Source organism: Apus apus, chromosome 4 (genome assembly GCF_020740795.1).
Source record: "Apus apus isolate bApuApu2 chromosome 4, bApuApu2.pri.cur, whole genome shotgun sequence".
NCBI classification, from domain to species: domain Eukaryota; kingdom Metazoa; phylum Chordata; class Aves; order Apodiformes; family Apodidae; genus Apus; species Apus apus.
This window is the reverse complement of record NC_067285.1, coordinates 14,063,256-14,087,227: the sequence shown is the minus strand read 5'-3', so window position 1 is coordinate 14,087,227 and position 23,972 is coordinate 14,063,256. Positions and strand designations below refer to the sequence as shown.

At 40.3% G+C, this 23,972-nt stretch overlaps 1 protein-coding gene across 11 annotated transcripts in view; it reads right to left on the bottom strand.

The window, feature by feature from the left end:
• The window catches only part of BTRC (beta-transducin repeat containing E3 ubiquitin protein ligase), a 119,435-nt gene that overhangs the window by 15,552 nt on the left and 79,911 nt on the right, over nt 1-23,972 (bottom strand). For all 11 annotated transcript variants that reach the window (XR_007889327.1, XM_051617467.1, XM_051617470.1 and 8 more), the window contains 6 exons: nt 13,799-14,030; nt 9,022-9,208; nt 4,821-4,917; nt 3,815-3,952; nt 3,228-3,346; nt 616-865 (listed from right to left, as the gene is read on the bottom strand). Coding sequence is in view for 10 of the 11 variants with exons in the window: in XM_051617467.1 (XP_051473427.1) it covers nt 616-865; nt 3,228-3,346; nt 3,815-3,952; nt 4,821-4,917; nt 9,022-9,208; nt 13,799-14,030 (1,023 nt within the window). In the remaining variant the exon portion in view is untranslated. The remainder of the gene's footprint in view (nt 1-615; nt 866-3,227; nt 3,347-3,814; nt 3,953-4,820; nt 4,918-9,021; nt 9,209-13,798; nt 14,031-23,972) is intronic.

Below are 23,972 nucleotides of genomic sequence, written 5' to 3'. Positions count from 1 at the left end.
TATCTGTATGTTATATAGGTGCATCCAGAATGCTCTTAATTGAAGATGCTATCATTAAGACTGAGAAAATTAGCCCTCCAATGACTTGTGACCATAGTCTGCAACTGTTAGCAGCTTAAGTCACTGTGCACAGAAGGATTTTGCCTCACTGTTTGAGAATTAGCTTTCAATATCAGGCTTTAGCACTCTCAGGCTATGATTTAGTTACACAGGATCTAGATTTCCTTCAGTTTTCATGCTGAAGATTGGGATCACAGCAGAAACACTGAAGTGACTCCTGTCCACTCACCTTCACTTTTGTCCCCATGCTGCCCTCTGACAACTGTTTGAATGACTGATGCTAAAACAGATTATAGAGCAGTCAAGTTGAAAAAGAACACAGGAAAACAAGTCCTTTTTCAACCGCATCTGTACCTGGATCTGATTTACCATACAGCTCTGTAAACAAGTTGTGCAAGCTCAACAGAGGAGGGACAAGTGGCAAGAAGCAGCAGCAGAACCCTGCTTCTAAAGGAAGATCTGTGTAATCACTGCCAAGGACCATCTTCCCTGCCTGGTCACTGTTCTTATTAAATACCCCAGTGCTGCAAACAAAAAGCCGCTGAAACACCTCACCTTTATAGTTCTGTCACCTGATGCTGACACAATGTACTTGTCATCAAAGTCCACTACGTTGACAGCAGCTCGGTGCCCTACTAGCACCCTCCTCAGGGTGATGTCTGTGGGTGAGGCCATGTCCCACACAGCAATGGAGCGGTCCTTGGAACACGTCACCATCATCCCGTTGTTGAAGCGGAGGTGCAGCACCGCTTCGCAGTGGTGGATCAGTGTATTCAGCATCTCGCCTGCGTTTACATCCCACACCCTGCAGTTCCAGATGTGAAACCAGAGAGAAGAGGGTTAACAAACTGTACAGTAGTTTTTCTGCAGAGCAAGAGAGGGACAGGGAGAGGTAACTGACTCTCTAGCAACATTAGAGAAGCAAACACTACAAGTTAAATATACATCTATCAAATAGTTCATTAAAAGATGTATTTCATAAACTCCTTGATTCTGCAGACATTGAGACAGTCCAGCAGCTAAAAACCCCGCAATGCAGTTAACACCATAAAAATAACCCAGCCAGGAAAAAAGCATTCTTAACGTAGGGAATTTAGTATTGAGGAAACGTATGAGATTGATGGCCTTATAGACTGATGTTTCCTGGTTGTGTCAGCCTACCACATACTCCATTTCCAGTCAATTAGTACTTAATCATGACCTGTGGAGAAGCAAGTTCAGTGACAGGTGTCATTTTTGATCTCTCTCACAGGACTATCAACTCAAAGGATAATTTCTACAGAAGCAGAAGACTAGATAATGCTTTTCAAATAAATGTAAGTAATTGCCACAAGTTGCACCATGAATTGCATTTACCCTGCAGTGCATCTGGTGCACAGCTACATTCCAGGAATGTGCTGAATACCCAAATTAAGACAGAGTATTTACGTCAATTTAATGTTACTGGAACCAACTGTTTCAGCTGAAAGATAATTTAAGATGAAAGTTAGACAAAGGCCTCATACAGAACTTCTAGGACTTGAAATGAAGACTTTAAGCCTTAAAAATGTTTCTTTTAGGCTATTCTGTTGGCAAAGCTCTTTTACCCTCCATAAAGAGATTTCCTTTGGCACTATAGCACTTGTATCCCAGATACACTACATAAGAACAGAAAATGGCTGTATCATCAGGCACATCAGACATTGCAGAAGTTTAAACTTTCCTCTGCCAATAAGACAAGCAGTAAGAAAAGGCAGGATGTGAGAAAGACTTCTAATGTCTTACTTTCTAACTTATGGAGGCTGAAAGTACATCAACTTATAGACTATAAATGAGGAAGAAAACTACATTTCAATTACAAAATGCAAAGGAGAAAAACTGTCAGACTAAAGACCTGAGCCATTAACATATGAGCAGTTTGCAGACAGGATTGCCAAACTGAACAGGAGCTGGAGACCTACTGACTTCTTTGGGCAAGTGCATCCCTGAGACCTCAGAAGCATTAAGAGCCCATCTGTACTGACTATTGGATGAAGCCCCACTTCCTGAGGAGACCCAAGGATAAAAAGTGATGCATCCTACTTGCCTCTGGGGTCTGTACAAGCATTTACAGATACAGTGGGAAACAAAGTATTTCTGGGCAAGTAGCCAGTCTCTGATTTGGCCTGCCTGGCTTGACATGGAAGATGATAGTTCTTGTTACAGAAATCAGTCTCTCCTTTTGCAATCTGTGTGCACAGTGCATTTCCCACACTGTATTCAGGCAGGTGGTGTTGCCGAAATTCGGGATTCCTACTAATGATAGGACCCCAAAATGTAGCAGCACCACAAGACAGCATGCATTGCATGTCAGAAATTTAATTTAATGGTTATTTGTTTAACAGTCATAGTTTCCATGCAAACAGGGTGATAACCACGAGGAGCTTGCAGCCATAGTAACACAGGATAATAGCTTCAGAAAAGGCCATTGACAATGCTTTTCATGGTCTGTAACTTCACTGCATGGGCACTGTTTGTGCTCTGACAAAAGAGAATATATAACAATAAGGAGAATACAGACTTGCTCTTTCACATCCAAGTTCATATTGCAATTTACTAACTCATATGTGCCTGTATTTAAATAGCAGTCTTAGATTCTCTGGGATCCTGTAATACGTCTAGTGGATTTCACATCTGCATGACTGGCACCACAAGTGCTGAGGTGAGCTGTCCAGCCTTTCGCTGGAGACTGGAAAGAATGCAAGGTTAGAAAGATTGAATGAAATGAAGCATCATGCTGAAATGGAATTAAAAGTCACAGGAGATCTAATCATGCATCTTTTGTTAAAATTACGTTAAAATGGATGACTAAACCTTCAGAACTGCTTTGAAAACTTCAACCAACTTTAAAAAAGTTATTCTCAGGGAGAATGTAAAACATTCTCAGGGAGTACCAGAACATGCAAAACCTTGGTGGCCTTCCTAAGTCATCTTGACCTTGACTGGCCTTTGCTTAGGTTCTCGTTTCTCCTTGACAGTCATTTGCACCGAAATCCGATAGGCAAGGACAGCACACTCCTGAACAAATATGCTGAAATACTTGACATGGAACTAACTGAACAGCACACATTTAATAAAAGATCATTCCAGCAGCTTGCAAGGCAAAAATCTTAGAGGCAAACAGAAAGCTCCAAATCACAAGAACGCACCTGACTGTTGAGTCTGAAGATCCAGTAATGATCACCCGTTCATCGTACTGGAGGCACAGGACAGAACCTGTGTGTCCGGTGAGAATTCGCTTGCATTCTAATGTATTCTTATCCCAGATCTAAGACAGCAAACATCCAAAACCAGACAGCTCAGTGAGGTTTTCACCGTTCAGCAACTACTGATCTTTCTTTTACAACAACACATCATGCACAGTGCAGTTAGAACACCATTAGCGGTGCCTGTAGAGTCTTCTACAGGCTCTTTGGTGCAATACATTAACGTCTTTGATATTACTGGCTTTACTACAAACATTGGTTTTACCCTTCTCACCAGGGTACAGGGCACAGTAATTATATAGCCTGTAATTACTGATGGACAAAAACTCTGCTAGTGAAGCCTGTTTGTACAAAAAAAGTGCCTCTCTTGCCAGATAAAAGAGGTATACAGGCTGTGCAGGTGTCGGGTGAGGGGAGGAGAAGGCAAGGATACTAACAAAAGATTAAGTAGGTGTCACTGAAATTAGGACACTATCATTTGCAGCACAAACACTGCAAACCATTAGTATGCCATTTTGGAGCATTCTCACCTTAATAGTATTGTCTCGTAGGCCACTTACTATCTTCTGATCATCGTACTGTAAACAATAAACCCCTTTGCTTGTCTCGCTTCGGCAGTGGATCCTCTGTAAACTGTGCCTTCCACACCGCCAGTTCGATTCTATCGTCTTGAGGAGAGACAGCAGACAAAAGAGAAGTAAAAAAAAAAGCATGGAACTATCTTCCCTTTTTTTTTGTTTGCTTGAGGAGACAGCAGACACCTTTCTTCACACTTTTTCCTGCAAATAGGCCCATACAATGACATAATTGTCCTTAGGGATATGGTTTAGTACTGGATTCGGTGGAGTTAGGTTAATGGTTGGACTCAAAGATCTGAAAGATCTTTTACAGCCAGAAAAATTCAGTGATTTTGTGGAACGAGGAGGGAGAAGTGACATAAAAGCCTTTTTCTGTCTCTAACCTTTAATTCCCCTGTAACTCAACAACTAAACAACTGAAGACAAAGTCTGAGTTGAGCTCTAGCCAAGTGTTTGTATAGACTTATCACAACAGTGCCTGAGCACTGCTTTTGCCATTAGGAAACTACCAGAACATGGCATTTTGCTCACACTAGGTACAAGGCAACTATGCTCAGCTGCTTCCTGTCTCCCTGGGTCCTCGGACTGCAGTCTTTACCAGTGCACTTTCTCCCTGACTCAGTTGCTGATTTCTCCCCATAACATCTTAGTTCTCAACTGCACTGCGTGAAGCAAAGTACTGTGGAATGCTACAATGCTGCTGTAACATCTGACATCCAAGTTGTAGAGACTCCATCTGCAAACAGCTCACTGAACAATCCAACTCATCCTCTGTCTAAAGCCCAGGACCTTAAATAGCTGTCCTGGATCTAAACTCTGGACAGACAAGACACATCAGATTTCATGAAACAGTTCATTAGAAAAAAATACTGTCACAATTTCAGAATTATTAATAAATCAGGGAGATTTAACAAATCCAACAACCAAACACCACCATATCTGGAAGCTATTACCTTACCTCTATGTCCTGTATAATTTTGGGGTAAAGTGCTCTGTAGAAGGAGTTGGGTGGTGCAGTCCCATCAGGAGTTTTATTTTTAAATAGATATTGTCCCCTGGAAGACAAAAAACATTCCTATTAAGCACAAATCATATTTCAGCATTTTGAAGAAAGGTCCTCCTGGCATTTTATAAATGGGTAACCACTGCTGAAAAGCACATACAGATTCACATTTGAACTTCATTTACTCAGCAAGATGGGGTGGTTCCTTGTTTGTTTGCCCTGCAACATATCAGCATTTCATTTTGACACTGAAATACTCATGAAAAATGTGTGCATAGTCACTCAGGGAAGGGAAATATATTATCTGTTATGGACATTAGTCCATTCAACTCAACAGGAGGTGAGAATGGCTCATGACCACAATACACATACTCATATCACATTTAAAACAGAGTGTACAAAAAAAAATGAGAGAAGCCAAGGAACCCTCAAACTCACTATGCATTCAAGGTTAGTTTTATCTGCACTACCAGGAGCAGTATCAGTTTTGGTACATGGACATTTTACTGCTACTACTGTATTTTGATAAGCAACACTTCATCTGTGGTGCCTCTCTCATTTCAACCCTGATTTGGAATATTCATAGCCCAAGCTAGATTTTTGCATAAAAAAAAATAATTCTGTAAATGACAATCACTACCTGCTGTGTAAAAAACTTTAATTCCTCATCCTGAAGTTAAGAAGCCACCAAACACGGTGTGGAAGCTAGTAAACCCCACCATGGGCGTAGTAACTGCTGTTCTGCCTGGCAACATGCCTCACAAAATGGAGAGAGGCACAAATGCCTCTGAGGGTAATCCTGGCATCAGAGGAACAGAGTTTACATTGGGCCAGCTCTCCACTTCTCCCTCCCTTGCTCCATTATGGAGTAATTAATTGCTCAATGCTTCCTTGGACATTTCTTTCTTGTCCTTTCCATACAGTGTATCTTGAAACTCATTTGAAAGACTGTACATTAGCTGCCTTGATGTACCAGAACTAGGGAAATCATAACAATGAACTCAGTATAGAGTTGTAGTAAACTATAGGACTAAACAAACAAAATAACAAATCCCCAAGAAAACACCTTCTGATAGTTCTTTAGATAAAGTAATTTAAGTATGCATTGAGTGAAAGGTGCTTCCCACCTTAGCGAGAGCAATCATTTGAGTCTTCAAATACAGTACACACTGGGAAGTGCACATGGAAGTGCACACAAGAAAATTATTTGCCCAGAGAGATGAAAAATGCTTGGGAGAGACACAGAATACCTAGGACACATCCTGGAAGTTAGGGTAGGTCTACAACAATCTGTATACAGGCCTATGTGCGTCTATACATGTCTATTGTTTCCAACTTTACTGGCTGACCTAATACAAAGTCTTGTTGCTGTCCACAAGCCCTGCCTTGCTCCATGTAGAGTCAGTTGTTTACAGTACATCTAAAGGATTGCTTGTAATTCCCAAGGGAACCCAGTGACCACTGGGCTTTGGGTCTGGGATAAAAGGAGCTATTGTTTGCAGGTTTTGATAACTGGCCAATTCAATCAAGTATTCAGATGGACACAATCATGCCCAAATTTTGGACTTCTGTTTTGTATTTCTCTGCATCTGTGTAACCCTTACTACTCCATGACAAACTGTCAGTGAAGACTACTGTGTTGTGGAACTGTGGAGTTCTGTTGTAAACCACATGCTGCAAATGCTGAAATCAGGCAGCCCGTGTGCAAAGTAAGGAGCTGTAAGCAAATAACACCAGTTATCTATCAGTCCAAATTGTCCAGTTAGTCACCTCCTCGTGTCATGCACAGAGTTAGTGCTGATTACAGGCTATAAAGCTCTGTATGACAGAGATGCAATTACACTGGGTATTTCTTGTCTGTCTCTCTTAACTGCCCCACCATGCCTGCAGTTGTATCTTCTAGAGCTAGTCAGAGGGCAATTTGAAAAGGCACAATTTGCTCCCGTTGTGTCAAAGCAACCTCCAGGACATAGTGTAAATCTGACAAAGAGGTACAGTAAGAGAGTAAGAGGGTGTGACTGTCCTTTGAGATGACAAGTAGGATTTTCCAATTGTTCTTTAAGAAATGTCATGTGTCTGTGTGATGTAATCAGTGCTAACATTATTTCTAAAATCTGGAAGAAGCAACTTGAGAAGTATCACTTATGATCTCTTGACAAGATGCGGAGAATAGGTAAAGTTCCAGAGAACAGAAAAAAGACAAATGCAGTTCATGCATTTTAAAAAAAGGGAATAAGTTCCACCAAGGAAATGGTGGACTGTCCAACTCAGCTTTGATGGCTCAGCCTAGAAGATGACAAAATGACAAATAACAGGCAACACCGATCAATCCAGAATACACCATGTCAGACTGAGCTAATTCTTCTCATGAGCTATTCTCATGACTTAGCAACAGAAGTTTGGTCTTGGAAGAGCTCATGGGTAGAGACACAAATGGCTGGAAACCACAATTTCTCAATGGCGCACTGTGAAACAGGACAGCAACTGGGATCTTGCGTGGAGTCTGTCCTAGATGTGTCATTATTGAGCATTAAATTAATAAAAAATAATAGAACAGGGAGTGCATAGTATTATACCACCACTAAAAAAAAAGTACACATGTTCTACTGGAAAGCCTGAAATGGAGTGTCCTCCATTTGGCATGCAAAGCCATGCCTCTCACACCACCAAACTCTGGCGATGCCTCAGCAGAAGTAGGACACCCAGCTGATTACACCATCCTCCAAAAATGAAGTAGAGTAATTGGGGAGGGTCTAAACAGAGAAAAACAAGAATGGCAAGAGGACAATTCAACACAGGATTATGGTTAGTTGGTTGGCAAATCCAAAAATGTAGGAAACACAATCACCTTCCAACATGGAAAAGATCACTGCAAATAGGAGAATGAGAAACTTTGCTGTGTGCCTGTGTGGGATAAATATAACATGCTGAACTCCAGCTGGGAAGACAGTCTAGATTTTAGGAAAATCTTTCTAACACTGAAGTTAGTGAAACAGTGGAATTCCTTGCCCAGCTGAGGCCTAGGAAATCTCCATCAGTGAAGGTTTTTTAAGAACCAGTTAGACAAACATAAGAGAAACATGGCTCTGCCTTTGGGAAACAGGAGGAACTACTCAACTTCTCTAAGTCCTCTTCGGACTTACTATGACCTCAACAACACAGAGCAAAAATAGAAGTCCTGGAGAGAATAAGGCACTAAAAGGAATGCAAAAGTTATCACTGTCATGCTTGTGTTTATTTTACACTCTTTATAGCCATTACACTATTGGAAGAAGATCAAAATAGTATTTATTTTTAAAGGATGTTTCATAATCTTGATTTACTCGCCCTTACTTCCTGAGACAAACAGTATAACAAAATTAACCATAAAACAGGAGTCTTTGTTTGCAACTCTGTATCTTTTTCTTTTTAATAGCAACCAAAATGCCTGAGCTGTCACTTTTATCTTGTTTATGAAATATTCATACCCAGCTTCCTTTCTGCCAACATCCTAGGGACACCCTTGGAAATGAAAATTATGTATTAAAGGACGTACCCCTGAGAGGGAAAGTTCTAATGAAATGTTAACAGAGCAGCTTCAAACTTGAGTGAGACCCACATTGTAGTAAGGCTATTCCAGATTATTATTAACTAATCTATCTGCATTTCTAAAGTCCCCTATTCTCTGTGGTACCTACCCTCAGCTTCCAGTTTGAAAATTAAACAGATATCTAATAGTGAAAATCTGCTGAGGAGAACAAACAGACCTATCAGGAAACAACTAATTCATAGCAAATGCAGCCCCACTGCCACCCCTAAAAAAGCTCTTCTGCTCTGAACTGCTGACTAGTTTAGTGTTCCCCTGGGGCATACATAGCGTCTTAATTTGAACCAAATGACAGCTGGGTGTAAAAGTCTCAGTCTGTATATCTCACTTGTCACAGTGGGACAAGAGCATGATCAAACGAGGAAAGTGAGGAGAAAGCCCTCCCATTTCCTGCATAGCCAAATGATGCCCTAACTCCCCAACCTCCACATTTTTATTTAAGCAACTGTCAGTTTTGGAACCAACACCATCTTCCAGGGTGCTAAATATCCCTCTTCAAACATGGTTTGAAACACAGATCACCTACTGTCCTGAATGGGGGCAAAACAGGTGAAGATGCAGTTTCCTCACCATCCTCTCCTCTCTGACAAACCCCTCCACAGGGAGTCTGTCCGGACCATTCTCTCGATGAGCTTCTTCCACAGCATGCCGTCTGATGTCACCCGGTACCACTCCTTGCACACCAGCTCAGCAGCACACAATGATTTGGCATCCAGGTATGACAGAATGTTCTCAGCAATGTGATCTAATCCCCGAGCTGGTGGAGAAAGAAAAATAAATAATTATTTGCTGGGGAGAATAGAGAGTATAAAACAACTCCCCTTGCTAATACAAAGACACTCTCTCTTTCCATCTCCTCTTCCATGTGCAGGATCAAATGCATAGAAGACCATTTGCAGCTAAGTTCAGGAGCAAACAGTGTTCTCCAACTTCCTTTGGATATAACACAACAAGTCATTAAAAATAATAAAGAATCCAAGAAGTCATTCCAATCTATTTCGATGGGTTTTAGCACTAGGGGGATATTCTATGGATGGCATTTCCAACTCAGCGACGCAGCCCCCAAAATCTCTCTATATTAGGACCATTTCTCATCTCACTGCTACAGCTGTTCTCATGTTCCAACGGCTCAAAAGCTGTTTTTGCTAAAGCAGTAGCTTTTAAACGTAATGAAGAAAAAAATATATATTCCCAATGTGTGCCCTGAAGGGTAGTGGTACCTTTAGACATGGGGGAGGGAAAGATATGCAGATGCACAGGGAAGTCGAGAGGGAAGGAGAGGCTGTGTAAAGAGAAAGTGAAGCAGGTTTCCTAGCTTTATTTATTTTAGCGAGTGGAGGAAAAATATGCATCAAAATGGTATACTTCACAAATATTTTCCAGTGTGAATACCAGGACTGGCTTTGTTTCATCATGGCTGGAGCAAAATGTAAAGCACTTGCCCAGTTAGCACTGAGCAGCCCGATGTAATGTCTGTATAGCTGGGGGCCAGGGAGGTTATGCAACATTTCTTAACTGGATGGATGTATTCAGTAAAAATGTGCCCTTATGCACTCAAATTTAATCACAAGCAAGACTTCAGGAAAATAAGATGCCTTTTAAATGAGATGCTGCATAAATACAGCTTCTCTTGGAGGCTGTTTAATTCACAAGTGAGACACATCATTAAGAGATTATCTCACTTCACAGGTCAAATTTTAGAGGCTTTGTGAAAGTTGCAGTTTATACCCCATCATCCCTCAGGCATAATGTTCAGACCAACCAAAAAAGAAGCACGGCAGATTGGTATTACATGCATCTTCCTCCTGGTTCACATTTGGGACAGAGTTAAACACATATTTTCTTGCCTTTAAAACAACAGCCTCAAAGACGAGGCCCTTCTTGTGACAGGGAAAGCAGTAAGTGCATTTTTACAGTCACATGTCCATACTTCTGCAAACCCAAATGGGGTGCAATCAGCTGATTCTGATTAGAGTTCATGAGACACAAATGCCTAACCATTGGGTTTTTTTAATTGAAAGCTTATTATCTCCCAATGCATGGAACTGAGAAAATTCAGCATGCTTCCTCTCGCTCCTTTCAAACATCCTAAACTGGTAATATACTTTGGGTAAGACACGAAGCCCAGAGTTTTATGATTCCATTCATATGTAGAAAAAGCATGTGAATGATATCATGCACTATCAGAGAGTGCAGAAAGAGGTCTGACATTTCTTATCTTTATAGATGCAAAATTAGATGTCAAGCTGGAGAAATAAAAGCATCAGCAGCCTTTATTATGTATTTAATCTGAAAAGATATATACAGCCATGACAAAAAATTATTTTTAAAAAAACAAACAACAGAAGAGTGTCTGTAAATTTAGATTGATTCTGTAGCAATTTGTGGAAACAGAGATGCAATGTTTTAGTGAACCTGAGCAGGAATTTGCAGGAATTCTGCACTTCAGTAGGGCAGACATGGACATCATGTTCCCCAGCTTCCTGACCTTGACACATGCAGCCCTGAGCTCTACTGGGTGGAAATGTCATATCTGCTTTCCCAGTCTGTGTTGCTTCCAATGTGGCCTGCAGACCTTTACAGACCCACCTGGACATTTACAATGCCTGCTTGTGTAGTATTAATACTGATGGATTTATGTCAGCAGTCACAGCAAGACATTATTTTATATGCAGAACAGCCAGTGGCTTTAGGAAGCAAGGCTATGCTGCAGGAACAGGGCAAGTAATCTTCACCCTAAGTCTGCCTTTCTGGATCATCAGTAGTTGCATTCAGATCTTGAAGTGTAGCAACAACTTCCATGAACATTAGTCGTCATTTGCCACTGATCCTAGACCTTTCCCAGAGAAGGAACACTAATGTTTTGGCCTCTCCTCCTCACATTCATGATAAGTGGATGGGCAGAGGATTTGGCCTGGCTGCAAATTCAATGTTATTATTTGGTTTCTTAGGAACAGCACAACCCTCTGAGACATACACCTAAAAAAGCATGACTGCCTTAAGAAAGAGAAATCTCTGCTCACAGAAGTTTTTACTAAATTGATGTGAAACACGATTAGCCATTCAGCCCTCCACAACAAGAATGTTTCAGTTATTTCACACATGAAACCCTTATAAAAATGACTTTCGTTATAAAAAATGTTAAACAGCTTGGAAATGCTAAGCAGAGAACTTACTTTTCAGAAACAGAACAAAGTTTGTTATGTACACAGTTAAGCTGTATTTTTCGAACAACCTTAATTCTGTCCAAAGTACTGGGAAAATAATCTGAGCTACTTTTACTCTAAACATGCTCAAGATCTAAAACTACCTTTAATTCTGGTCAGTCTTTGGGACAGTGACAGGAGGACACAGATAAGATACCTCCTGATTTTGAAGCAGCTTTATTGTTATACTTACTTGAGGAGGAGAGCAGGGGAGAGAATGAAGGAGTAAAACTGAAATCAGAATACTGAACACTTGAGAATTTCAGAAAGCTAAAAAATACTAAAAGCATGGGTTTTTTTATTATTATGTGATTTTATTTAAAATTGTAGGTTTATTGCTCTTTCCCATGCAGTTTCTTACCTTTCCCTTTTCCATTCCCCTCATTAGAAAGCTGCCTATACTCAGGACATCCTGCACAGACTGCAGTCTGTGCCAGTATAATTCCTTGCCATTAATTTTCTCCCTTAGAGCTATATGCATTAGGACATTAGCACTTCGCAAATATGCAAATTGATGCACATACATTATTTAAGCACATAGTTCACACAACTATTCAAATACTCACAGATTAGCTGCCTTATTCCTATCTGCTCTGCATTCTGAGATAGTAATATTAGCTGCTTCCAGAGTAACTGTGAAAGACCACTAACAAAGGTGATATGGCTAAGAAATTTTGAATGCCTCTGAAAATATTCACAACACTTTCCCAAAGTTTTCAGAAAAAGGCTTGTAGGATGAAATTAAACAAATGCAAATGAGATATGCTGGCTTGCTCTGATGGAGTTTTGTGTAGAAAGATCTGGTAAAATTGTGTATGTAACTATGTGTATACTTCCTCTTTAAAAGTACGGAAACCAATGCACTTTTAAAATACTCACTACTTTTCTGAAACAGAACAGTTCCACAAGTTATAATGCTGCACTAAGTACATGAGATTATTGCCACTGGATTACTAAAAACTAACATAAAGTAGGTACTTAGCATAACTAAGATTTTTTTTTTTAATGCTACAACAGCCATTTGATTACCAGGCACAATGAGCTTAAAAATCCAGCGAGTATAAGTATTTAATTTCATAGCAAAACTCCTTCAGTGCCTCTATGCTTTGTACAATTTACAGTTAGATGTGCTTTTTCTGTCTTTTAACCCTAGACTGAAATTTCATGTCAAGAAACCCCTTCTGAAGAACGTTCAAATTACTGGATTGAAGAAATTGTTGGAGACCAGCAGTTCTCCAAAGATATTCAGAGAAACTTTTGGCAAGAAACTCTTCAGCTAACTATTTATACACAACATCTGTAGCACTTGCTCAGGTCTGTATCAAACTAAGAACCCATGCCACTGGAATGGTAATCTATTATCTATCTGCAGAGGTATGATCTAATGGTCTGAAAAAAAAGACCAAAGAGCCAGGAATTTCAATCTGGGCCAGAAACTCTGTTGCTGTATGTATTTTATCTCCCACAGCCTCAGTTTCCCATCTACAAGACAAGGCCAACATAAAACTGCACATACACTACTTCAGGTGTTCATTCTATGAGATAAGCCAGTGCAACATCTGAGAACAGCAGGGGAAATATTCTCAATGGAAAGCACTACACAGATGCAATAACCAGAACACCTCTATCCTTTGATCTTATGTCCTCCATTTTCTATTAGAAATAAACATTTAATCAAAGTCATGGCTTCAAGAAGGTATTTTACTAGGAGAGAGAGAAAAAAAAAAATCTGAGTAAGAAAAAGGAAACCCTCAGCTGAGCAACCAGAAAGAGTAGTAGTTTTAATTTTTAAAAAATGTGTTATTCATGCATTGTTGTGGGCAGGTGAGTACAACCACCTGCCCTGTGGCTTGGCATGACTATCCTTACTACACATCTCTGAGTAATCATGTAAGTAATCATGTAAGTAATCATGAGTAACCTAGCCAAACCATGGTGATATTAGAATGTGCCTTGAGAGACAACAGGAATACAAAGTAAAATATTACTGTATTCATACCAGTACAGAGCTTTTCATTCAAAAGCTATGATTTGGTTTGCAAACTGACCCTAGAAGAGACCTCTCCAGCAGGGTAGGCCAGAGTGGAACAGTTTTCTGAAAGACAAGATGGAGGATGAAGCTCCTTCTGCTGCAGAAATACCTGGCAGTGCAGTGATGAAGTCCCGCTGTAACATGGGTTTGAGGTATGAGTTTATATGTCCATGCTGGTAGTGACACATCTGGGAGATGAGGTGCTCCACAAACTCCACCTGGTCAGACTCGGACCACTGTTCAAAATACTTGACGCAGAGCTCCTTCTCCTTCTCATAGCTCGCGGACAGTTTTCTTTGCTTGGGCACAATCATACTGGAAGTGCCATTGGCAAGTTTTGTCTGTAAACAGAAAGGAGATAAAAACCCAAATCATACACATGAAAAGAAGCTCAAGGGATTTTATGATTTTTTTGAGGGAAAAAGCAGAAGGACAAAAGCACATTTGGTGCTGTTAGTGGGAGTGCAGCCACCATCAGCTGTAACCCTTGCAGGACGTCACACTGGCTCAAGCCAGAGATTGGCACAAAGGACTCTGGTTAGATGGGAAACCTTCAGTGGCAATTTAGCATAAACACAGTTTTATTTACATCTTGTAGACAGGAAAATGCCTTTGGAATCCTAATCTACAGTTACCAATTAATTCAATGAACCAGCAGAAAACTCCATTTGTATTTCGGTTGCTTTTCTAAAGAATGGACTTCTGCTCAAATTCATAGGGAATGCATGAAATCGATGAGAAAAAAATTATCAGCATTTCTTTTGAGTATAAAATTATACCTTGAGAGCAAAGCCAGCTAAACCACACCTTAATATTTGGTATATCTTTCATGGAATAAAAGATTTTCAACATTCTGAGCACTATTAATATCTTGTCAGAAGAACTCAGCTCAAAGAAGAGTTTCAGGGATAAAATAAAACACAGACATTTCAATTTACTACTTGATAGTAAGATACAATTTCTGCTTTCTAAACACTTTTACTGGAATAAAAGCGCACATTTTACATTGCAAGAATATTCTTTGTCCAAGTAAGATTGACTGTCTGCTGGGAAATTATTTTTTCCCATACTGGTCAAAAAGTTTGCATTAAAGCTGAAAATGTGATTTTCTCTCTTTCATTGCAATGGTTTAACACCAGAGAGCTTGCAGTAACAGTCAGTATTATTACATCATCTTTATTTACAAAATACACTTACAGGTTCTCTATTAATTATTAGATAATTAGAAACAAATTTCAAATATCAGAATACAAAAACATTGACATAGAGGTGCCATATTTCTGTTTCATGATGATAATTCCAGACATCAACCCCATCAGGAGACTTTATTAACTTTAAGGGAAAAAACGATTACCTAAATCTCTATGCAAAGGTACCTAATTAGCTAAAATAAATGCATGGATTAGCTGATTTTACAGAAAAAGAAAAAAACAGCAAAAAACCTTTTTTCAGCAAGTGCCAAAACAGTGGGTTATTTAGAGACCACAAATTCTAGTTACTAAAACTGGATTTAGAATGCAGGAATTTCTCATCTCTCAAGAGTAAATAATTCCTGTATTTTGATAGCACCCCAACCCAAACAGCTTTCTGGAAAATCTATTCACCTAATCACCATTCATGTTTCATTTTCTAGAGAAAATCCACTTAAATATTCTTTTTCAGCATTTCCAGCAGAGCTGGACAGAGTGTAGAAAAAGACAGTAATTAGCTGTCTTTTTAAAAAAGCAAGTTAACAAGTTTCTGCTACTTCAGAATTATGGTTTGCCTTAAGTTTCTTTGACAACACAGGACATGGAAATCATATCATCAGTGCTCAATTCTGCAGTTCAGTGTTTTCAACCTTACTTTTACCCCCACTCCCTGCAAATTTCTGTATGTGCCCAGTAAGATCTTGCAAGACAAGGGCTATGACTGAGTGACGCTTCCATTTGGTCACCACAGGGACAGCATTGACAGGTGAGTTGCAGACCAAGTTCTTCTGCAGAAGGAAAGAAACACACTCTCTCAGGCTAACTTTTTATAGAGAGAAATATCTCAAGGGACTGTGGGCATGAAGTCCACAGTCACAGGGCATGAAGGTGTGAAAGGCTGGGACTTTTCCTAGCAAAGTCCACAGCAGGCCACAGTCTGGCAAAAAAATTATCATCAGTGGACTGCACTGAACATCATTCTTAAGGGATTCTGGTCATTTTTGCTGCAGTTAAACTGCCTGCGTAACAGACACCCCTGTAAAAATGCTGGATTAAGACAGTGGAGAGGTTTTGTATTATACAAGCTTGCTCTCACTTAATTTCTCATTTTATTTGCTGTGCAGCTCACAACAGGTTCTCTCTACAAAGCATTTTTTAAAAACCTATACCTCTGCCTTTTTAATGTGAAAGACTGTGAAGTCTGACCAATATGCTGAGCTGGAGTGGAGTAGACACCTGATGTGCCAAGACCACAAAGGGGGCAACTCCTTTAACAGGGTGACACCAGATTCTGGCCTTTCCTTGCCTCCTGAGCACTCTTCTCACAGCAGCCTTCAGCTCCCCAGTTACGTCTAAAAAAACATTGGTTTGGGGTATCAAACAGAAGATGCAACATCTGCAAAAACAAGTAATGGCTTATGTGTGTACAGACAGATGGCTTAGATGGGACGAAACAACCCATCCTGCCTGGATCCCAAATGCATACAAGTCTCCTGGGTAGGAATAATGAGTAAATGGAGGACTCCATTGAACAACACCTGTAACAGCTCTGGAAGTCAGGGTTATGTAGAGATTCTACTAAGAAACACACAAAAAATGTTACCATGTTTATGTCCAAACTAGTGGACATGCAAATACTTTAGCTGCAGTCTGACAATGTCAGCTTGAGACCTGGTTTGCACCCTTGCCTGCTTTGGTTTCTCATCAAAAATTGAGGACAAGCCCAGAGGTAGTTATGGTGTGTCCAGCAGGTCATGTGGTCTACAAAAGAAAGGGACCAGGAGGACAGGGCAAGCCACAAACACACCAGTTGTGCAGAGCAGAAGCAGATGAACTCACAGGGCTCCCAAATCACTCAAACACAATACATATTCAAATGTCTCTCCCAGACCACCTGTAGCTAGAGTTCAGAACAAAATTCCATTATTTCCATTTGAAGATTACTGAAAATCCACTGGGGGGGTTCAGTGAAAAGGTCCGTTATTAAAAAAAGGCAACAAAACAACAACATCAAGCATCTGTATTATTGAAGAGATGGGGGGGAGGGCAGTTACTTTCAGTAACAGGATAGATTTGGCTTCCTGAGAAACCCTGGTGACTCAATTATTCTGATCAACTGCCTCAAGCTCATTACAAACTACCTCAGAACAATAACAGCAACTATTTCCTGGAACACATGATCATCTACAGCTTCTTCCCTCTCCTGGTACAATAACTGGGCATCATCTGAAAAAGAAAGAACTGTCCCACATGCCATTCATACTGTTAGGGTGAATATGCATCCAAACACACTGTTTACAGTCATGCTTTTTTATAAGCTTCACTTCCAAAAGTGGCAAAGAAGAATACGCACTGGTAGTCCATTACCTGGGAGGAAGTTTGGGTGTAACAGAGCAAACTACTCAGAACAGATAAAGCTTTTCTGGTTCTCTTTTCAAAATCCCCTGTAAGTGTGGGCTGAGGTGCTCAAGCTGGCTCTAGGCACAACACCTCATTTGTAGGAACAGCAGAGGTGTCCTCCTACACTGGTGTGCCAGAGCTAGTAAGCTGTGCCAGGAAACCCGAGGGACTGAGTGCCTCAGGTTGGTACTAGCTCAGGGAGCTACGTCCTATGTTCCATTGCAGCCCGTAATTACAAGACCATTTCTCCAAATGGCTACATTTAACACAAAGCACATTTGTATGCCCAGTGAAGTAGAAGACGACTAATATATGAAAGGACTTTAATCTAAATAATGGCTTGCAACTATAGGAAGGTGCAGTATTTCACCACAGATAAATTAAGCCTGGATAAATCTACTGCTCTGCAAATAAAATAAAACAGCCATGGTATATCACAGCTGTAACCCATATATGACTTTTGGTTTTTTTTTTCCATACAAGGGTCCAAGGAACCTCCTAAAGAACAATAAAAACAAACAGAAGAACAGTTCTCTGATTCTGGTATAGGTATACTGTTTCTCCACCAATATGAGTGGTCACAACTTCTATGTAATTTTTTTAAAAAACACCATGTCCTCTAATCATTGCAGAGGACTTTTGTTAAGGCACTTTCCACAGGGTGGACAAACTCAGATTATATGTTTCCTAAGGTTAGAAGACATCTCTTAAAGTCAAAGAAAAGCTGTTTCTTAGATTATTGAGTGTGGCTTAAACGGTCTCAGCAAGGTTTGGAACCTTCTGAACCTTCAAAACATCTTCATACTGGAGCTCTAAAAAGACTGAGAACTTGGACCACCACTGCAAATTTTTCACAGTTTTTCTCAGACAAAAGGAAGATACCTCCCTCCAACATTCCAGTACCAACAGGTCACACTGGGCTTCTCCCCTCCTTCCCGGTCTCCCTGGGACTACAGGCTCTGACACAGAGAGATCTACTGCTTAATTGCAACTGCAGCATTTCACCTCTAATTGCTTGCACAGCCAGTTGTGGTGAAGTCACTGATCTAGACAGAGCCACCTTAACAGGAATTTTGGATGGGTTTTAGTGAAGGGGAGGAAAAAAGAGGACATAATGTTTAATTATAAGAAATGATTGAAATAGGCACAGACATACCCCGGGTGCCTCTGCACTGCAGCAAGCTCTAAACTTGTTATCGTTAATGGTTTAAATTTCACTGTGCTAATCATTTCAGGACACAAGCCTTTCTTGATAATCTAATGAATTATTCCAACATCCTTCAGCAAAAAAAATCCTCCATGACAGCACTAATTACAAGACGTTTTCCCAGAGCTTATGTAAAATATGACAGAGCAGCAGCTTAGGGAATTGCAGAAAACTGCTTCTAATTTCCACTGAGAAACTGACAAACACCTCTCTTTCATCTCTCCCAGCTCTCAAGTAAGATTTAACTTTCTCATTTAGTTAATTACCGAGTGAGGATCATCATTTTCCCGGATCGGAGCGGCACAGAGCCTTTATCGTGTTAACTTGTGAACTTGATCGATGGCTGCTGCTAAAACTTAATAACTTCACCCCCTGGCAAATTGTAAGATAAATATAATAGGAGAAACTCTGACAGTAAAAACCTGCCAGAAATGAGCGCTGTGTTTATGTTTCTTTGCAGGCAGCAAAAAAACAACCGACAGCTTATTACTGGGTGCGTGTTACTTATATTTAAAAGACTCCAGGCAGTTAACTTTCTGTGTACTGTTCAAACTTTACTCACAAGATAAAAGACACTGGGGAAAAAAACAAGAAATGGGATGACAAAGAAAGGAACTGTGGATGTGTATGTCCAGAATGGAGGGGGAAGATCACTTCACAATGAAAGCAAAGCCACACTTGTGTCTATATCCTGAATATTCTTCAAAATTAAACACAATAAAAATACCCACAACAGTGAATCCAGACATGAAACTTGTTTCACCAGCAGCACAAAGCTTGGGGATTTTGGAACATGTTAGAAGCTGTGTGGGAAAAGCAGAAGGATTAAAAAGTACCAGTGTGGCAGCGAGATGATTTGGTTTGAGGCCTGTAAAGCTGCTCTTAACCAGAGAACCTCAGCATGGCTGCCTTTTCCAAAGCTACTTCTGTGGCCATGAAACTGCTTGCTATGGCCCACGATGAAGTACCACTCAATACCTCTCCCATGTAGCAAAGTAACAAAATAGGTGGAACAGAGCTAAGAATGTACGCCAGGCCTCCATACTAAAGGGCAGTGCTAGTATTTGAAAATCCTGTTGAAAGGGTGTTGTTTGCATGGCCTAAAGGCAGTAACAGCATAATTAAAAGGATACAGGTTCAACGCCTTTGGTTGGCAGCTTCTTTTTTAGGCTTGTAATTACCAAATGCTACAGAACTGATTCCAAGACTGCCAAGGCTAAGTAAAGAGGGAGGAAGTCCTTTGTTGCTCCTCACTGGCAGCTTCCTATTAAATAGCTCTTTTGCTTTGAGAACTGGGGGGTCGCAAGGGGGTGTCTCATCATAAAGAGCAGAAGCTTGTAAGCCACAGCACCCAAAAGACATGAGAAGGGTAGTTGGCTCTTCCTTTTTCTCCTCTGCAGGATGAACCTGCTTTTCCAGTGTTTGACTTGAAAGCAAAGCTACAATGCTAGGTCATTAAACAACTCACTCCATTTACTTTTATTTTAAAAGCTCAGTTTAGAATCTACCCATTTCCGTCCGCCTCCATCTCACATAACAGTCTCTTTGAGGTTAACCATGGGTTTAGCACATATATGGACTTACTCGCTCAGTACTGAATTAGTTTCCACGCTGCAAAGCTCCCTGAAACATTCTGAAAAACGAACATAACCCAGAAGCAGATGATCATCAATCACATCTGAGAGTCAAAAAGAAAGCACCATGAAAGAAACGCAGCATCTTTACTATTTATTTTCAAGAGAAAAACCAAAATACATGTTCTCACTTAAATTAACAGTCCCCTAGAAGGCTAAGGAACAATCAACTTTGCCTGTCTGGTGTTTTCAGCTGCTTTTCCACATCTGGTATCTAATCAAACTGCAGAAAAACTTTTGTAAGAAGGGATACATCTAGATGAAAGATCACTGGAATTATGCTGGACACAGTAGCCCAACCTGCTGAACTTTCTGAAATCCTGGGGGGGCAATAGTTTTCAGAGGTACCATCTAACTACCTATGATATGGTGTCAGCCTGGAGGGCACCTGGCTAAAGATATTACCTCAGACACAAAAATAAAGGGACAAGGCTCTTTTGGTTTAGGGCCAGGGAAAGCTGAAGGCATCAGAAAAGTAACATGCTGAGTCTGTCCAGGGACTGGGGAGGCAGGCCTGTGCCATGGGCACTTGCACACTGGCTACACAAAGAGCAGCAGTAATAACCATGCTGGAGAAGCTGTTCCCCTCCCACACTGCTACACAGTAAACAGCAACAGGGAGAGGAGACTAAAAACTGTTCTTTTAAGCTAATACTTAATGTTTCAAGCAGACTAATAAAGTTTAATTGTCTGGAATCTCATAGCTCTTACTGTAAAATTTCCTTTGATACAGGTCTCCTATCTAGAGTTTAAGTGCTGACAGAACTCTCCAAAATAATATTCCTGTGATGCCAGCAATGGATGTGAATTGGGAGTCTCTCTCCTCCTCCTCCCCTATCTCCTAGTTGTCTTTGCAAATAACAAGCACTGATGAGAAATCTGCTTGCATCAGCACAGCACTGGCATATGTTACTTTCCCAAACGACCATCTCTGACCAAATGCATATTTAGACATATGAGGGGAAGGACAGAAACCATCACTCTTAAAGAGCTAGATTTCAGAGCACAACTTTTATTAGTAGTAAAGTAATCATACACAAATTTCAAAGCAGATCCACCAATAACAACAAATCACTTCCAGTGGAAGTCACCAAAGCAAATGCTTTTCTTCCTCAACACACCTACCAGAACCAGAGTTGAGCTGCTGGGACCATTACATGTTATTACTGTTAATGGAGGGAAGGAATATGCACATTATCACCTGGAGAACCAGTCTACTAAAGTCATTGGGTAATGACCAGTAGCAGCAAAGGGCTCATTTATGGCAAGGAAAGGCATAAGCTATACTCTAAGCAGCAGTTTCATAGTTTTCTGGAACAGTTGCTTCTGTTTTTAAAACACCCGAGCATGATCTACTGCCTGACTTAAGTTACTCTTTACGGGTGTTACTGTTGAGGGGTTTTTTTTTGCTCCAAGAACTCTCTTAACTGAGAGAGAAAAGCAGTCAGGAACAGGTAGGTAGACTCAAGTGATTCAAAGCATGGCTGAATAGAGAAGACTATATCACTGGGAACAACACTGGGAATAGAGGGGAAGAATGATACCAAAGACCTCTTACCTCCTCTCTGTAACTCTGTTGAGATTATCAAAACACTGTGGTTTTGTCTACGGAAAGCTTTTATCATCATAAAACAGAGAGTTTACCCAGTGTATTTTCCATGGGTTTCCTCCACAGAGATGCATTTTGCTACTTACAACAAGGAGGGTACAAGCACAACAAACTACCCAGCCAAGGCAAAGGGAGTTACTCAGAACTGGAAGTCATGAATATATATGCTGCATACCATATACCATTTCCTAGCTACAGGAGTACTAGATATTTCCAGATGTACTGGAGAGATTCAACAAACAAAACTGCAGCAGTATTCTGAGGAACCACAAGATTCACCTATGTGCTTTGCTCCCACTGCAAATGTACTCAGATCTGCTGGCAGTGCTGGCTACACAAGTACTCCCTCACCTATTTCAGTCAAAATAAGCTTGTTAGCAAAGACCTGCTATTTAAACTGTCTAAGCTAAAACACCTCATCTTAACTGAAAGCAGTTCTGCTGACAAGTCCTGGAGGGCAGCAACCTGCAGCACCCAGATGAAGGCTGACTAGTATTCTTTCTACCAGTAGAGCTAGATCTAGAAGAGGACATCTCATCATTCCATGGTGGCGGATACCAATACCACTGCTGTTAGCAGCCATCACAGAGGCAGCTGTAAAAGGAAAATTAATTATATTAATAAAATTAAATTAAATAAATTAAAATTAATAAAATTACATTAATAAAATTAACATTAAATACTCTTACAGTGGCAGGTCAAAGCTGGACAGTGAGCTGCAGCCAAAATCTTGACAGATTTTGCCTTGTAGCCTCCTATAACCCCTGCAAAATAATCCCATAACTCTCATTCACTAATGAGCATTGTCTTCTTCAGACGAGCTGTCCTGCTAACCCTGCAGTCAAACATTACCTTGCTGGCAAACTGGGGTGATTCCCATGGATGACCACTAAGATTGTTAGGGGAGCTGGATGTGTTTGGCCTAGTGAAGACTAGGGGCAACCTACCAGCCTCCACCACATAAAGGGAGGTTACAAAGAAAAGTGAGACAGTCTTTTCAGAAGTGCATAAAGACAGGAAGAGGGTGAGAGGCACAAACTGTAACAAGCAAAACTCTGGACATATGGAAGATTTTCAAAATACGAGTGAACAATATACTGAGCAAAATGAACTGGTTGTGAAGGTAATCCTCCTCTGAAATGACAGTTGGACTGGAGACCTGTAGAGGTCCATCCTAACTTAAACTCTTCCATGACTGTATATCTTAAGATTGCGTTGGTCTATTCTTTCATTGGTATCTGACATGGAATTCATAACCTGAGGAAAAGACTCCAAAAATATAAGGACACTCTCAAATGAATTCTGTATCTTCAGAAATTGCATTAGGTTGGGCTAGGCCAAACATTGTTGATATATGAAAGTACATCACAGAAGAAATGCAAGAAGTATTACCCTCTGCAATAACAAGTGACCAGCTCTGACTATAACAGCACTTCAGGAAGGCATATTCAGTTTCACAGCTGAGCAGACTTTGTCCCTATCATCTGACACTTAAATTGCACAAGTCAGAAGCCTCAGTCACAGACTAACACACTTGGGATTCCTCCTTGGCTCAGTGCTTAGCTGCCAATAATCTTCCAGAAAAACCCCTCAAAGAAAAGAGGGAGCCTTCCCGTATCCCAGTCCCTATAGTTGACTCAATCAAAGTGGAACAGTTTGCCTATAACCTATAAGAAATTTAAAAACATCAGTAAATTGTGGCACTTGGTCCTTCAATATACTGTGTTTTCCACATCATGTTCTTTCACTCAGAGGCATGATTCTACCATTCCTTTTAGTGAGATTAATAAACAGTGAAAATAGTATAAATCTACCTGCGCTTTCCTTTCTATAAATACAGGCTAAGCTTTTTTTCCTTCTTTTCATCCCACTACTGAGAGTTACTTCCCAGTCATATCAAGAATACAACCAGTGTGGAGCATATCATGTGAGAAATTTCTTCCATCCTCATGAGCTGCTGCACTCCATTGTAAATTTATGTAACAATCACCACTTTCTTTAACTTCTACTATAATAATTGGCTAAACATCTATGAACCAATTACATGCTGAGTAAAGTAGCTTTTCCTTCCAACAGTTTAAAATATATCCTCTTTTAAATATCATTAGGTCATCTATTGTGAGAATTATCCTCCTTTGTGAAAGGAAGGGGATATTAGACTTTACCAATTTATGCTATTTGTTCAACACCTCTGTGATACTCTCACTTGTTTGTGGTATTTTCAGTCCCCACAACAGCCTTTA